We start from the raw sequence: 16829 nt of genomic DNA, 5'->3' as shown, positions 1-16829 counted from the left end.
TCAAGGTAACCTGAGGTGTCCATTTTATCTCACTAAAGGAGGAAAGAGTATCAAACCATCCACTCTTTTTTCAGATCTGAATGGGAAATTATATGTCAGGTTGCTGTATCGCAGAAACACAAGACATATGTGCAAAGTCATCATAAAAACAGTCTGATACTGAACAGTGCCTCTGGACATAATTACCATGGCAGAGATTCTGCTAATGGTGATAAAGTGAAGCATACTGGATGGGCATCTCCTAAAATACCCTGCTACTGTCCTGGCCCAAGGGACTCTCCACCCTGCACCAAGCACAGCACATTATACAAACACACACTGGCTTCTGTGTCAGTGTACATCAGTCACAAGGAGATTGTCAAGGCCTACGGAGAGAAGCCAAACACATTAGCTGAACAGGACCCTTCTACCGGACACCGTCTGTCTCACCCATATCATCAAATCAAGCGCTGTGCAAGGCATGATCGCATTAGAAGCCACTGCCGGCTCCATAAATTATCTTTACAATTCAAAAGGACCTTTTCCAGGACTTACACAGGATCTTCTGGAAGGATCTGCGGAAGTCCTGATTGAAGATGGTGTAGATGACTGGGTTTAGGGAGCTGTTGCAGTACCCGATCCAGAAGAAGAACTTGAAAAGGGTCTCTGGGATGGCGCAAGGTTCCCGGCAGATGCCATAGAGGCTGTAGCTGAAGAAGAAAGGGAACCAACAGACCACAAACACGCCCATGACCACTGCTAGAACAAATGTGAACCTTTTCTCTCTGGCCTGGGAGATCTTCTTCTTGGACACAGTGCTCCTCCTCTTCCTCCGAGAGGAGAAGAGGTCTAGGGATTTCCCGCTGGCCCTGGACTTGCGGCTGGACTGCTTGGAGCTGGAGCTGCCCTTACGGCTAGTCCTCTCGTCCTTTTTGCCAGATGGGTCAGGGTTTTGCCTGGAGTGATGGTGGTGTGTCTTCTTGGTTTTCTCGTCTGATGAGCTGCTGTCCTCCAGGTCCAAATCCAGGTCCTCGTCGTCAGGTTTGCGTGGTGGGGAGGCGCAGTGGCCGTTCTCCTTGTCTGTGCTGTCGGCCCGACACAGGTTTCGCTGGCCCACGCCGTTCTCCAGCTCTGCCCCCTCACCTCCACCCTTGTCCCCCTCGACCTCATGCCGTTTCTCCGACATACTCCGGCTGCGTTTCTTGGCCACCTGGTAAATGCGGATGTAGACCAGGATCATGATGACACAAGGCGCAAAGAAGGAGCCAATACTGGAGTACAGTATGTACCATGTTACATCATTCAGCTGGCATGTGGGTGCCAGGGCATCCCCACTACTGTCATCACGGTCCATGGAGAGGAGAGGTGGAAAAGAGATCACAGCAGAGATCAGCCAGACCATCACAATCATGCCCTTGATCCTTTGGGGTGTCCGTTTGAGGTTATACTCCATTGCCTGCGTGACAGACCAGTAACGGTCCAGGCTGATGGCACACAGGTGGACGATTGAGGAGGTGCAGAAGAGAACGTCTAGGGCCAGATAAATGTCACACCAAACTTTCCCGAAAAACCAATAGCCCATAAGTTCGTTGGCTAGAGAGAAGGGTATGATTAATGTTGCCACCAGAATGTCTGCACTTGCCAGAGACACCAGGAAAAGGTTCTGTGGAGGTTTGAGCGCCCGGCTAGTTAGCACAGCAATTACGACCAAAACGTTTCCGACAATTGTAAACAATATAAGAAAGCTTACTAATCCTGCAAGCCCGTAGATAGTGGCCAACGAGTACTGGCTTCTCGCTGTGGAACTGGTATTAGTTATGGATGCATTTTCAGCACCACTGGAAAAATTTAAAAAATCCATCTCGAATAGTATTTTGTTATTAACAAAAATCTAAAAATGTCCACAACGTTTACCTGCCAATATTTTGACCGCGCTTGCCTTTAAGGTTAAAAAGCACAGTCCCTACGAACTGTCTTCTTACCTCTCTGCTATTGTTATTTCGTCCATGTTCCATCTTCTCTGAGGTAAAGTGCATTCTCTTTGAATTAACGATGTTTTTCGGTGTCGTCCAAGTGTCCTGTTGTAACTGCTAATTGTATCATCAGTAGCAAAACGTCCTCTGACTACATTCTCATGCGCTTTCTGAGTCCCGCGCGCCCTACTACGCCGGACCACTTCTGTACTCTCTGTCTCTCTCTCCCACCCTCCCTCTCTCTCTCACACACACACACACACACACACTCCCTCTTTTTCTGCCTCCCTCTTTCTTTCCTCTCGGTATACACAGTGCCCTGTAGCCTACTGAACATATTCACGTGCTGCCCACATCAAACTAAGCACAGCACTGCCCATACTGCAAACGGGAGAAAGGAAGAAAGAGAGAGAGAGAGAGAGAGAGAGAGAGAGAGAGAAAATCGCCCAAAGATGATGAAGTGACAGATCACGTACGTTGACATTGCCATTAACCTGTTCACACTTTGTCTTTTTTATCTTAACACATTCGAGAAATAGCGTCTGTTCACCAAGGTTGACTTATCCGCAAAAAAGCGCACCTGGACAGTCAGGGGTGTAGGCAGATTACGAGGAAAATCGTTTGTCCTCAGAAGGGATCTGGTAAATCGCGAACTTGTGTGGACCACTTTTGTCATTTAAAGCAGATCGAAAGCCATTATCCGGCTACGTGCCGTCCAAGCTAAAAATAATCTCAAAAGGAACTGCAAGGGCGTGTAGAATAGGAAGTCATTTTATAAAAAGATAACTTCCCATTTAATTGAATCTCCACCATTTAAGGAAAAATATCATCGTCAGGGGTCATAAAGCATATTCCCTCTCTCTCTCGACCCTACTGCGATCTTTACACTCGCTGGATGTCACTGTTGTGACATATGCTGCATTAGAAACGGAGAGAATGAATATTGTGCCCATATTATTATTTTTTTTAATCCAATCAGAAAGCAATGAATAGGCCTACTGGTTAGATGTCAACCCACTAGTTAATTATTTTTAGTCTTTCAACCATATCAGATGTGACATGCACTCCAGGTTTGATTATGGTTTTATCCTGTAAATGTGATGATCACCCATCACCAAAAGTGATTGCCATTAGTTTGTAGAGAAAATTGGAAACATGGTATGCACTGAATACGACCTTCCCAGCTGTCCTTTCTGTTGAAATTTGCTGGTATACAAAAACCAATTGAATAAAAAAAAATGACCCTATTTTCAAAGCACATATAGAAAATAGGTTATTGGCAAAGTACCTCCCAGATAGACTTTTGTCACCACCCCACTGGTGGTGTGCCTCTTCTGGTCCACTCTTAGACCACCATCATCACCACACCATGTAGTTAAACTGGGCGTGGATATTATGAAATAACATAAAATTGCTCCAGTTGGTCGACAGTGGTCCACTGTCCCTGTGCTATCTAGATGGGAATAACGAAGCTCTGCCATCTGTTTTCCATGTCAGCCCTGCTATGTTTAATGTCTAGTTTGTAGTATAAAGAAGACATGAAATACCTGATATACCCCTTATCACCACAAGGGTTTACATTTCAGACAGGTGGGGAGTTTTTCACCCTATTTAATCTGACTTGCAAATTGGAGACTTTACAAATGACTTCACTGCTTACCCTGACAAGATGAAATCCGTAACTATGAATCAGCCATAGAGGTAAGCAAAGCCTGTTGTGGAGACGACCAGCATGGGAATCATGGGCCATTATTTGAGACTAATTCACTTAAAAGTAGGCAATGTCGACGAGACAACGAATATCATGTTACAATTTGCATGCATCATTTTACACATCGAGTACTGGCGACCTGAAAAACTACAGTGCTCAAGTACAGAGGGAGGAGGAGGTGACTTGCATCAGTTAAAAGACTATACAACTATGATGGGGTTTGTCTCAGCACATGGAGCAAAGCATAACATTAATGATATGATTGTGTAGCTTGAAAGGGGTAGCACATGTGAGTATGAGACTGTGTAGTTCCCAGCATTCTGCATGGCTGTTGTTGTTGTTTATGCTGTTAGCCGAAACCTTGTGCATCTCGTGTTAATGTTTGCTGTTAGCATGCCTGACTATTATTATTTCATACAGGTATGTTATGCTGATAATGCCTTAGTTAAGCTCTACTTTATGTTAGCATATCACTTCACCATCAGTGGAAGTATTGTGTCAAGATTAGACTTCCATACTATTTGCTAAGTTCTTACAGAGTACTTGAGACTAATCAAATGGTATGAGTATGAGGCTTGAAACCTATAATAATATTTATGCCCTCATCATTGTGTCTTGCTGGCATGGTGGTATCAGAAGTTGAGTACGTTTTGTAACCAGGAATGCAAGGTGAGATTTAGGGATTGTACCCCGTTGGCCTGACCTACCGATAGACAGGATTGGCTGGAGATGGAGCTCACTTGGCCGGCACAGCATTCAGCATCATCCTGCAGAAACCAAGAATGACGTTACAGGAAAGCTCCTAGAATGCCCAACTGTGTGCTGCTGCTATAGCACTCCTCCCTTCTAACAGAGAAAGCCGAAGACAGACCTCCACTGTGCCACTAACAGCTCGGGGGTCTCCCACATCTTTCCTGCCAGCCAGAGGGACCCTTCTCTGCCAACAGCTCTGTGAGTCTGTGAGGCACCACTGCTGTTGGTGGAAGGGCCTCTACATCACCATCGTTTTCCGGCCTTGACCAGACTGTGTTTTCTTGCCCTCCACTGTTCCACAAGCTGATTGCAAAGGCTTGTGGGGGACAACCAGTCTTGAGCATCTCCCCCAACACCTCAGGAACGTCGGTTCCGATGAGATGTTTTCCCAATGTTTTCATGGTTCCACATGCTTCCACAGGCCTCCACCATTGTCAGGCCTCTGTAGCAACACATAATTGACGACATGGTTATGTAAAAACATTAGTATTAAATGCTTGAGTGTAATCCCTACTGTGGCATATTGACGGCATCTCACTGATCAGTACTTCCCATTAATCTGAGATGTGCTTTCTGATTCAGACAGACAGGCACTGCCAGACACCCTGGACCTCCATGGGCCACAGAATGTGACTAGAGCCCTGGAAGTTCTCCCTGGGTTGTGAGGTGAGCAGGGGGACTAGTGGGGGACTAGTGAATGCGACTAGAGCCTAAGTTCTCCCTGGGTTGTGAGGTGAGTATGGGGACTAGTGGGGGGACTAGAGCCTAAGTTCTCCCTGGGTTGTGAGGTGAGTAGGGGGCCTAGTGGGGGGACTAGTGAATGCGACTAGAGCCTAAGTTCTCCCTGGGTTCTGAGGTTGTAGGGGGACTAGTGAATGTGAGTTCACTGAGTAGCACAGGAGAACAGTAAACACATCATTAGTACACTGTAAACCCAGACAGTTCTACTAACTCATTAATATTATGTATTCAGTACTTAAAACCTTGTATTGGAATGAATTTGTTTGAGTAAACATTGCCTGATAACTCAATTTTTTTTAGAATCTGACATCATCAACGTCGTTGAGAACACCATTGCAAAGCTCGTGTGATGAGAGACGGAGACAGCAGACTTAAGGTAGAGGAGTCGTTTAGTAATCCAGAGGTTGGAAGGTTGCTAGTTCGATTCCCCACTCATCCTTACCAAGTGTATAAGTGTGAACCCCTAAACTGCTCCTGATCTATAAATGCAAAATTCCTTGTAAATCGCTTTGGATAAAAGCATCTGCTAAATCGTAAATGTAAATGCAATGGCTACACTGGGAAGGCGGTCGACCAATGACAGTTCTCTCTACAGTAAGAGCTTGCACAAGAAGTTGGAATGTAAGGAAGATACCCTTTCAAAAACTTGTAAGGGCGTAATAACTAGTTTGTGAAAGACCCAGAGAAACACAAATATCCAACGAGGAAAAATCCTGTACGATTTTGGAATAATATGAGTTCAGAAAACTCAAACATTATGAAAATGATAACAAAATAAATCAGTATAGCCGATGTATAATTTTTAAGTTCAGTTTACTTAAAAAATATATATATATGTACTCAAATTTTATTATGTAATCGGTTACATAAAAAGTTTTAAGTACTCTGAACTTGTTCAGGTTTACAGTGTACCCGGATTTTATGTGTGTGTGTGTGTGTGTTTTGTCCTGTAGTGTGCCAGAGGGTTATGTGCATTGTGTGGGTACATGTCTTGTGTGTGTGTGTGTGTGTGTATGTGTGTGAGAGAGAAATTGAGACATATAATGAGAGATCATAAGTGTGTTTCGGTGTGTCTGTGTGTGTGTGTGTGTGTGTGTGTGTGTGTGTGTGTGTGTGTGTGTGTGTGTGTGTGTGTGTGTGTGTGTGTGTGTGTGTGTGTGTGTGTTCTTGTATAAGGGACCAACTAAGCTTGTGAGACTGTTTTTGTTGAAGCGCTCCATCTGAGGCTGATGGCCCTGGTCTCCACTAAGCTGATTAATATTGAGTCGCTGGAGCCTGTGATCATTAAGTCTTCCCCAGGGGTCAGAGTTGTGTCTGTCTAATTGAGACCTGCATGAATGATCCTCGTCATTAACACAGACATGCAGCATTGCACCCCGGCGTCCCCCACCTTCTCATAACACCACCAGGGTCACGGAGAGTCTGGGCTTGGCATATGCTACTCCTGTTTGTCCACTGGGGCTCTTTAGTTTCGTTGTCTCTAGCAGTATACATCACCAGCCAACTAAGGCTGAACCTGAGTCTTCGCCTGCCTCAGCGGGGTATATTGACCGGAATATGATGAGAGCATCCGTTTACAGGGGACACTGATATCCTTTCCAACCAGGAAATGTCCTGCAAGTGCTACGTCTTGGTTTGTTTGTTTTACCTAACACCATTAACCTTCTAGGACCTCCAGGCCTCCTGTAAAGTATCTAGCATCTGCTTACTTGTACTCATTGTATCTTGGCTTTGGCTGGTTGAATATTCCTTGTTTCTGGCATGTGGTCAGGATGAGAAACAACACTATACAATTTAAGGATATCACTGCTGTTGTAACCACACCTTGGGTTGACCTGTCTTTTACTTTACAGGACCAGGCAGCCCTGCAACAGTGTGTGCTAATGAATCTGTCAGACAGCCCTGTTAATGTGTGTTAATTAATCTGTCTAGCAGACTAAGCGGTCGCGTGTCGCCTCCTAACTGGCCATTGCCTGCAGGGCTGGGAGACAGATGTGCTTGGGAAGAGCCTGAGTGTGCTGAATGGAGTTTGTAGTGTGGCCCTTGATGGTCACCTAATCTCCATGAGGTTGATCTGCTGCCTGACCCTGCCGGAGGCTCATCATGGCAGCCTGAAAACACAGGGCCATTTCACCCCTCAGGATTGTGGCTTTCCTGTGAGAAAGAGGAATACATGGTAAATAAGGGATTGTCTGTGTGGTGGGTTAAAGATCAAATGTATGTTTGTGTATGTTTGGTGTGTGTGCGTATTCATCTATGTCTATTTGTCTGCAGTTTCTGTGTGTGTGTGTGTGTGTTCGTGTGTTCGTGTGTGCGTGTGTGCGCGCGCGTGTGTGCGTGTGTGTGTGTGTGTGTGTGTGTGCAGTCAGAGTCAAGCTGATTCCTGCTGGCTCAGCGGGCACTGGGATGGCTTGTATTCCCGAAGCACTTGGCTAGCTCTGCTCTTGTTAAAAGCCAGGCTTGTTACAGTATGCCAAGAAGGACAGATCCAGCAGTAAATACAACTCATTTGACACGTGTATAGTGGATTTAGACCCTCACACATGTAGTGTCACTGGTGTCAGCTAATATAAATACTGGTAATATAATAAACATCCTTACATGATGTTTTAAATGACAGTGAAGTAAACACTTCTTGAAAGAATGTGTTTGCACTTTATAGACTGAATGTCAAGAGATATATATGGGAGAGTGGATAGATTTGTGTGTGTGTGTGTGTGTGTGTGTGTGTGTGTGTGTGTATGTGTGTGTGCGTGTGTGTGTGTGTGTGTGTGTGTGTGTGTGTGTGTGTGTGTGTGTGTGTGTGTGTGTGTGTGTGTGTGTGTGTGTGTGTGTGTGTGTGTGTGTGTGTGTGTGTGTGCGCGCGCGGCCGGAGCATTCCCTTGGAGATGGGCAGGGAAAGGTCAAGTGGGACAAGTGAGTGCATGGCAAACAGGGGTGTGTGTGACCGTCTGCAGACTCTGGAGGATAATGCGGTTTCAGTCCCCACTGGGCGCTCTCAAGCCATCGACTCGCAGCCATCGAGAATCACAGATGGCAAGCCAAATCACAACGCAGAACAGAGAGAAGAAAATGGGAGAGGTGGATGAGGATTGAGGATCGAGAGAGCGAGCGAGCGAGCGAGAGAGAGAGAGAGACAGAGAGAGAGAGAGAAAGAGAGAGAGAGAGAAAGGAAAATCAATTACTGTTAATTTGCTTGCATCTGTTATTGTTTACTGTTGATGTTGCCATTGCTGGAAAGATGGCAGTGATTGGTTTTCTTTTAATGGGGATAGGGTGTGGCAATAGTGCTTTTGCAATAGTGGAATGACGACCGTCCCTCTCAATATTGGCAAACAGTACCTGGTGTTACATGTTTGCCCCATTATGAAAATGAGGGAAACATAGCATTAGAATGGCAGACACAGAGAAGTATGTGTCTGAGGAGAAAAAAAGGGTGGCGGCTGAAGGAGACATGAGAATGATGACAAACAGAGAAAACAAGAAAGGAGCGGAGGAGAGATTGACGGAGGGAGAGACTCATTTTTCTTTGATGAGTGGCACGAAAGGTTATTCAGTCCCCCTGCTGCTGTGGATGTATGGCATATTTCAGTCTTTGCAGTGTAGGGGAGGGGTGGGGGGGGGGGGGGGGGGGGGGTGGGGGGGGGGGGGGGGGGGGTGGGCCAGCTATATGGAATCCCCTTCCTATTCAAGTGCACCTCTCTGCCCCTATGCTAGCCCTCTTTCACTGCCTTCCTCCTTTAATGTGCATTTCTTTACCACAGTATGTCTGCTCCTTGGAGATGAAACCTTACACACTGTCTGTCTTCAACATCAAAGCCCTGAGCACAGACATGCACACAGTTCCCAGGCTGCCCGGCTTGGGAAAGCAGTGTGGGGACTGGGGACATTGTCACAAGCAGCATGGCAACACGAATGACAATGAATGACAATAGAGTGAAAGGCTGCCAACCATATGTTTATTGAAAGGTGCGTGCAGTCAATAATGGCATTGTGGCAGATTTGAGGTCCATTGATTCTGGTGTCATGTGGTTTCCCATCTCTTCCTATGGATATCCATATAGTCATACTGAGTCTGACATTATCTTATAAAATAAAATGAATTTATCTTTGATGTATCATCAATATCTCAAGTTTTGTAACGATTATGTCACTCAAATGAGGTCAGCTGATTGCCACTGCTCACTTTGTACAGCACAATTCAAATTCAGGCATGACACATTGCAGTCAATCAATTTGATCTGTGTGCACAAGGGCAGACCACCAACCACAGTAACTCCACCTGTGAGTCTGCAGGGTAGTGCTAATTGACGCTGTGCAGTTATTTCAGTGGCTGTGTGCGTGCGTGTGTGTGTGTGTGTGTGTGTGTGTGTGTGTGTGTGTGTGTGTGTGTGTGTGTGTGTGTGTGTGTGTGTGTGTGTGTGTGTGTGTGTGTGTGTGCGTGTGTGTGTGTGTGTGTGACATTGAGTAGGATGAGCAGGAAGTAGGGGATCTTTGTGCTGGTGATTAGTGTGGTCACCCAGGCGGGGGCCCGCCTCTGTGTGTGAGTGGCTGTACGAGACAAGCTCATCATTACACCCACAGCATGCTGGGAAATCTCTGAAGGCCCTTGTGATGACTTCCTCACTCCTTCACAGAGAGGATGATGGTGTTGACACCACTTCATCAATTCCCTCTGCTCAGAGATCTGTGAAAAGAGATTAAATAGACTTGCAAAGATATTGCCAGAGAGAGAAAAGGACAGGCTTAAGTGCTTTTGCGTGTACACATTGCCTTCCAACTGCAGCAGGTACATAACCTTTGAAAGGCACAGATTTAAATGTTAGAGACCAAGAATACACTTGACCTTATCCACACGTATCAACACTTTGACTGAATCAACTCAGAGTTCCACTCTTCTGGTAGGGAGCAGAATGTCAACAAGTGCTTTGCTTTTCATCTTCCATCACATCAGCTATCACTCCCCTCCAGGAAACACGCTAGGCCAAAGTTCTTCATTTACTGATGGATTTATTTTTCTCTTTAATTCATTTGTAATCCAACGTCAAACTGGTTAAAAGCAGTAAAAACACAATCAACAGACAATCAAACCAAACAATCAAACCGAAAGAAATCAAAGAAATAAAGCATCATAAATAGACAAACATACCTCGTTGGCTGCATAACAATTGAGAGGGGAAATGAGGCAAGGTAGACGCAATCACACTCATCAGCTTGGACTCAGCGGTATACTACCATGACCGCGAGCCGGCGTCTCAGGTCTCCTAGTCAGGTACAATGTATGCTACCATAATAAGGGTGTGTGTGTGTGACCCCTGAACCCCATGACCTCACTTCCTATGAAACTAAACCCAATCATGAGACAGACAAAAGGTAAAACAAACGTATCAAAACGAAAATAATCACCACAAACAAAACTTAAACAAAAATAAACAAAACAAAATCTAAACAGTTACATCAGCTATAAAAAAGTATTTTCTTGGTTCAAGTTAATCTTTCTGTTTGTGTTAGATTTCCCCGTTTTCCATGTATCAGAGCTATCTGCTTTAATCTTATCCATTTCAAATGTCCCTGTTGGAACATGTCTTGTCCAACAGGTACTACAAAAAAAAAACTGTGAAATGCATACAGTATTCATCAGCAAAAAGACATAAGTTTAGCCATACGTTTTTGGCTGGCTGTATCAGAGACGTGTTTATTAGGCAGGCAGCACACAGTGCCTACAGGAGTGTGCCTATAGCACTGAAGTGAGTTTCAATTCTCCATTTATTTCTGACAAGATCATGGGAAGGATGGGAGCCAAGGGCTTAGAAACAGGGTAGGATCTGATACCTGAGCTGTGGTCTACTGAAGCAGTAGTCCATATTCCATTTCCTTATTTAGTTTCCCTGTTGAGTGTCACCTTTGAGGCAATCTATGTCTCTCTCAGCTTGAGGCTGTTTTTGATGGACACTGAAACAGATACCAGAAGGATGAACTGGTGGCTACAATGGAGAAGCCCATAATATATCTGCCTATTAACTTCTCTACTTCACTATCTGCCTATTCACTACTCTACTTCACCTATTGCCTATTCACTTCTCTACTTCACCTATTGCCTATTCACGGCCCTTTACTCATTGCATTTAATATATTCTTATCACACTTGTGTTCACCTGCTCCAAGAGTTTTGTTTAGAAATACTGTATTGACTCTAGTACAGTAGTCTTTTTATTCTCAATGTGAATTCAGAAGTGTTGGCCAGGCACATCACGACGAAAACTAAGTAGAACCAAACTTAGTGTGGTATCTGTGAATGCACAATGTCCTCATCTCTCCCATCCTCCCTGGTGTTCACCCTGTACCATTTCATGTCATGACTAATGAGCACATAGAGCACTCATAAATACACACAGTGCGCAGACACACACACACACACACACACACACACACACACACACACACACACACACACACACACACACACACACACACACACACACACAGGGCAGAAGGTAGAGTGCTGCTGGCCATTTCAGGGGGACATCCATCTGCACTGAGCGCAGTTCCAGTCACGCCCTGTGACAGTTATGAGTGCCCTGTTGGAGTTATGATCCATGCTTAATGTGAGGCCCTGCACGAATAAATGTGAGTGAATATAGGAGCAGAAACAAGTGGTATGGCAGTTTCATTTGACCTTATTTTACCTCCTCTCGAAGGCGGCGATGCAAGTAGCCACCCAGCTGTTCCTATGCTGACACATTCCACTGACAGGCGTGTGGATGTGGGACTGAAGCAGTAATCAGGATGGCTATCAGATGCTTTGTGTAGAAGCAATACCGTTAGACATTATTCGTCTAATTAGCTATTACTGCTTCCAGTACCTCTTGTCTGTTTGCTGCAAGGGTATGTGTGTTAGAGTGTGTGTGTGTGTGTGTGTATGTGTGTGTGTGTGTGTGTGTGTGTCAGGGGCATCCCATCTGCACCGCTGGTGTGTGTGTGTGTGTGTGTGTGTGTGTGTGTGTGTGTGTGTGTGTGTGTTAACCAGACCCTATAATTCGTTTTGCTGTTTCTGTGTTGCTCTATTTGCTGTTTGACTGTATACGTGTGTGTGTATGCTGAGATTGGCTGAGCAAGTGGCTTATGAATTACACCAGCACAGAATTATGCCGAGACAGAGCAGCATACGGCTGTTTCAGAGAAGCAGGAGGACACTTGTGGCCAATTAATGTAAGTATATAACATCTGATGCAAGGTGAAGATCTCACACTCATTCACACACACACACACACACACACACACACACACACAAACACACACACACACACACACACACACACACACACACACACACACACACACACACACATACACACACACACACACACATACGCACTTTATCATATCATCCATTATTGTGACTTTCACTTTCTTCACTTCCTTCCTTTATCTATCGATAAATAGATTTTCCCATTGCCCGTACTTTAAATCAGAATGAGCATACTACTTTGAACATAATACTTCCCATGATAAATTATTCACTGTATGTTAATGTGGACTACATGTACGGTAAATGGACACTCAGCTGGAGGCTCCTGTGCCCAGACTAAAGCAAAGAGGTCAGGGACAATTTGGGTCTTATTCCATCCCCGTTTCATTTGAAGTGGTTATGTTCTGCGATACACACATACATACATACATACATACATACATACATACATACATACATACAGTACATACATACATACATACATACATACATACATACATACATACACATACATACTTACATACATACATTGTGAATGTCCAGCGCTCCAAACAACACGCTGAGGGTGTTTTACACCTGGTTGGGTCCTTTTCTGCAATGGGGACCAGGCCAGTGTCTTCTGCTGTCCACTCAGTTGTCAGCTCCTGACGATTCACAGCATGCTGCCTATTCAACTGCTACTTTGCCTTAGCTCCAGATAAGTCAGCTCTGTTAAGCAAATGCCCGTCTCTGGCCGGGCAATCTCTGTCCCTCGGTTCCTTTTGGCCCCCCAAAGCCCTCAGTCTCGCAGTTGGTGGTCTTCTTGGCCTAGCTGCAGTAAGCGAAAGAGTGCTCTTCCTTACCCAACTGAAGGCTATCATTGGCCAGAGACCAGCCCACCTGCACCTCGTCCATGTCAAGGTTCTTGCTTGAGCTTTGCCTTATTGGAATCTTCTCAATGACCATCTTGAAGCCAGCCTTGTCCTCGGCTGCGCTGTATTTTCTTTCTTCAATGGATTCAAAGTGGCCCCTCACTTTTTAGGTTTCGTCTGTGGAGCTTGCTTCTACCGCCTTGTGCTTGTAACCGGTGAACAGGCACATCTCTCTCCTCTGGGCAAGGGCAGCCACGCTTGTCTGGTCCTCCTCTTCATCGAGGTTGTCGGCAGCATCATCGCCTTTGTCATCTACTTCTTCACCGTCATCATCTTCCCCATGCTCTTCCTTAACCATCCCAGCTTCCTTTGCTGGCGCTGCAGGGGTTTCGTTGGCAGCAGACGTGGCTGGAGCTGCCTCTTTAACTGGTTGGACTTCTTCCTCTGACTCATCATAGTCATCATCATCGTCACCTTCGTTATTAGCATCATCCTCATCCTCATCTGTGTCATACTCTTCATCACCATCAACATATTCATCGACGACATCCTCATTATCTTCATCACCACCGTCATACTCTTCATCATCTGCATCGTCGACATATTCATCAACATCATCCACCAACTCACCCAGGACCACAATCCCATTGGTCCTGGCCCTCTTCGGTACATCCTATACCTCCTGTCTTTCGGCCCCCTGGGTCAGCTTCTCCTCGACCTCCTCTAGGTCCTCTTCAGATGGGTTGGTCGATGTTCGTTTGCGGAGTTCTGCAAAGGCTACCCGCAACCCTTCCTGCGGCTGCCTAACAGCGGCCAACAATCTCTTTAATCTTGGATCCATAATCCACATCTTCTCAGTTAAATTGGGTCAGTCTGCCCGCCAGGGATTAAAATTAACGTCGTCCCGTCGTCCCGGGGCCGTATTCAATTGTCATTGGGACGATCAACAATTTAATTTGGGACGACGTTGGGACGACAAGAATTTCAGCCCACTTTTTATTGCACTTGCAACTCATTTAAACGGAAAAGAAACGCAATTTCAATGTCCTTGAATGAAGACATTAGACACTGACAATAAATCTGACTTGACTTGAAATGGACTCGCGCCTCACGTTTGTGTTCTATTAGTGACAACAGTGGCGGTCCGTGCATTTCACGACTAGGCCTTCAGTGATGTCCTACACAATGTTAAACTGAGTGAATCCACCTCTTAATACCATCATTATGACGCCATGGCTCTCGAACCATATATTTATACAGAAAGGCAGTATAAAAGTGAGCATTGCATCACCTTAACATAGTCGAGTACAACAGACTTAATTAATATTTCCGGAGCATTTAAAATCAATACACCCGTATTAACAATACATTAAGAGTAGTAAACTCTCAGTTACATGATCGCTTGGATATTACTGTCACAACTTAAAAATAAAAGGCGATTTTCAGGGATTAGTCTGCAAAGTTTTTTAGTTTTTAATTTTAATCCCTGCTGCCCGCAGTCCCTCTCCTTGGCGACTTAGCTGGGTCACTCTGCCCTCATTCTCCACCAAATGTGAACGCCCAGTGTTCTAAACAACACGACGAGAGTGTTTTAGCAGTAAACATACACATACATACATACATACTGTACATACATACAGTGGCGGACCTAGTCATTTGGGGGCCTAAGGCGAACATAGCCAGGGGCCCTCTTCATCCATCCTTTTAATGCAAAAAAAAAAAAAGGCCCACCTCAAAGCAGAGGCGGACTGGGGGAAAAAAGTGGCCCGGAAGTTGTCTGTCAGAGCGGCCCACTTAATATACGGCGCGTTGCCCGCTCAATGTATGCAAAATACCCATACACTTAACATAATTTTGGATGATTACAAAGAAATAACATTATATATGTTTTTTAATAACATTTGGATCCACAAATTTGCCTGGATGGACACATGGAATAAAATGATACTGGCTAGTGTCATTTAATATGTCCAGTAACAACGTAAAGAAGGGGGCAACATATAAGTCAAAACCAACTATATTTATTGACTGATCTCGAAAGTATTGGCTTACAAAAGCTAAATAAGTCTTCACAAAGAAAATAACTCAGTGTTAGGGCAAAAAGCGAACATTCACACTGTACAACCTATGAAAAGTGACAGTGGTAGCCTACAAATAAAGAAATACAGACCGCGTTAGCCACTTCACAGCGTGCTAGCCATGATTTTCTTCCGTTCCAATTCTTGGATGTAGGATTCCACCCTCTGTAGAAACCTGTTGAATCGATACATTTGGTGTAGGAAGTCCTAATTGTTTTGTTGTCAATTTATCTTAATTAGTACGCCGACAGAGAAAAAAAATCTCCTTTTCCTAAAAGCAGTTCGTTGCCACAATCGCCCTTAAGGTCCTCCGCCACTGGTTTGAACTTTATTGTAGAAATGAACAGAACAGAACATACGATGGGGTGTAAACATCAGTGGTAATGGTAGTGTTGCATGCTGGGTGTGTGATTATGTGTGTGTGTGTAGGGGTGTTAAAGGTGTCTATGAGCGAGACACGCAAGTATTAGGCTAGAGTGATTTACATTTAATAACAAATAAACATAGTAAGACTGATGGAGGAGATTAGATTAGTAAAGAAAATAGTAACCATGAGTGTGAATACAGGTCACTAGGAGTAGTATAAATCGCAGGTAGTGATTCCTCTTGGTTATCATTAGAGGTGTAATGTATTCGGTGAAGCAAGGAAACCTGTCGCGACCGACGATATCTGCGGGAGGGCCGGTTGGTTATAGACTTGGGCCATCCCATCGGTGCCTGGGTGGGCAATCTATCGGGGGCTTTCTGCTAGGTGGGGGCCTAAGGCAGTTGCCTAGTTCGCCCCAATGGTAGGTACGCCACTGCATACATACTGTACATACATACACACACATACACTTCCATTTATAAAATAAGTTCCAAACAGTTACTTCTGCATCTTCCTTCACCTTCAGTGTTCAATCTTGGCATAGCAAGATAACCTCAACCTTACACACCTGAATTTAAGGATTCACACACTTATGGAAACAATCCATAGTCTATAGAATGGAGACAACCCTTGCAGCCATTTTCCTGTTTGCGAGGCAGCAAGATAATTTTGACATTCTTATAGTGGAATTTTTACCAGGAATATTCGACAAGATAGCATTTGCTGACAGCTATTCCACCTCCTTCTGTGGCAGTTCTGCTGCTGCAGGTTTCACATGAAATTAACAGTGAGTCTTCCTCCCTCATCCCAGCTCTCAGAGACCGCACATTACATCATCTCACCATCCACACAGCCAGAGAAAAGCAGTGAGAGTCTCCATTTTGCTGTGTGTAGAATGTATTGTGTGTAGAATGCCCCCCCCCCGCACAACCCCAATTCATTTCCGACAGCTATTTGCATGTGAAAATTGGGGAAAGTATGAGCGTGATTCGCAAGCGCTTGCCATCAACTAACGGCAGCTGCTTCTGACAGAAGCCTGTCACACGTATCGCATGTCTATTAGATACATGCACAGCCGGAGACAGCCATCTACTAAGCTGTGGGAAATGAGAGGACATGCAAAGCTG

At 44.9% G+C, this 16829-nt stretch overlaps 1 protein-coding gene across 1 annotated transcript; it reads right to left on the bottom strand.

The window, feature by feature from the left end:
* Positions 1–508: 508 nt before the first annotated feature.
* On the bottom strand, positions 509–1840 carry adra2c (adrenoceptor alpha 2C; the record flags this gene model as incomplete). The annotated part of the gene is made up of 1 exon (XM_080837383.1): positions 509–1840. The coding sequence occupies one exon, from the start codon at positions 1838–1840 to the stop codon at positions 509–511; it is 1332 nt and encodes a 443-aa protein (XP_080693509.1).
* Positions 1841–16829: the final 14989 nt, after the last annotated feature.

This window comes from Sprattus sprattus (assembly GCF_963457725.1).
Source record: "Sprattus sprattus genome assembly, chromosome: 4".
Taxonomy (NCBI): Eukaryota; Metazoa; Chordata; class Actinopteri; order Clupeiformes; family Clupeidae; genus Sprattus; species Sprattus sprattus.
This window is presented reverse-complemented; position numbering and strand designations above follow the sequence as displayed.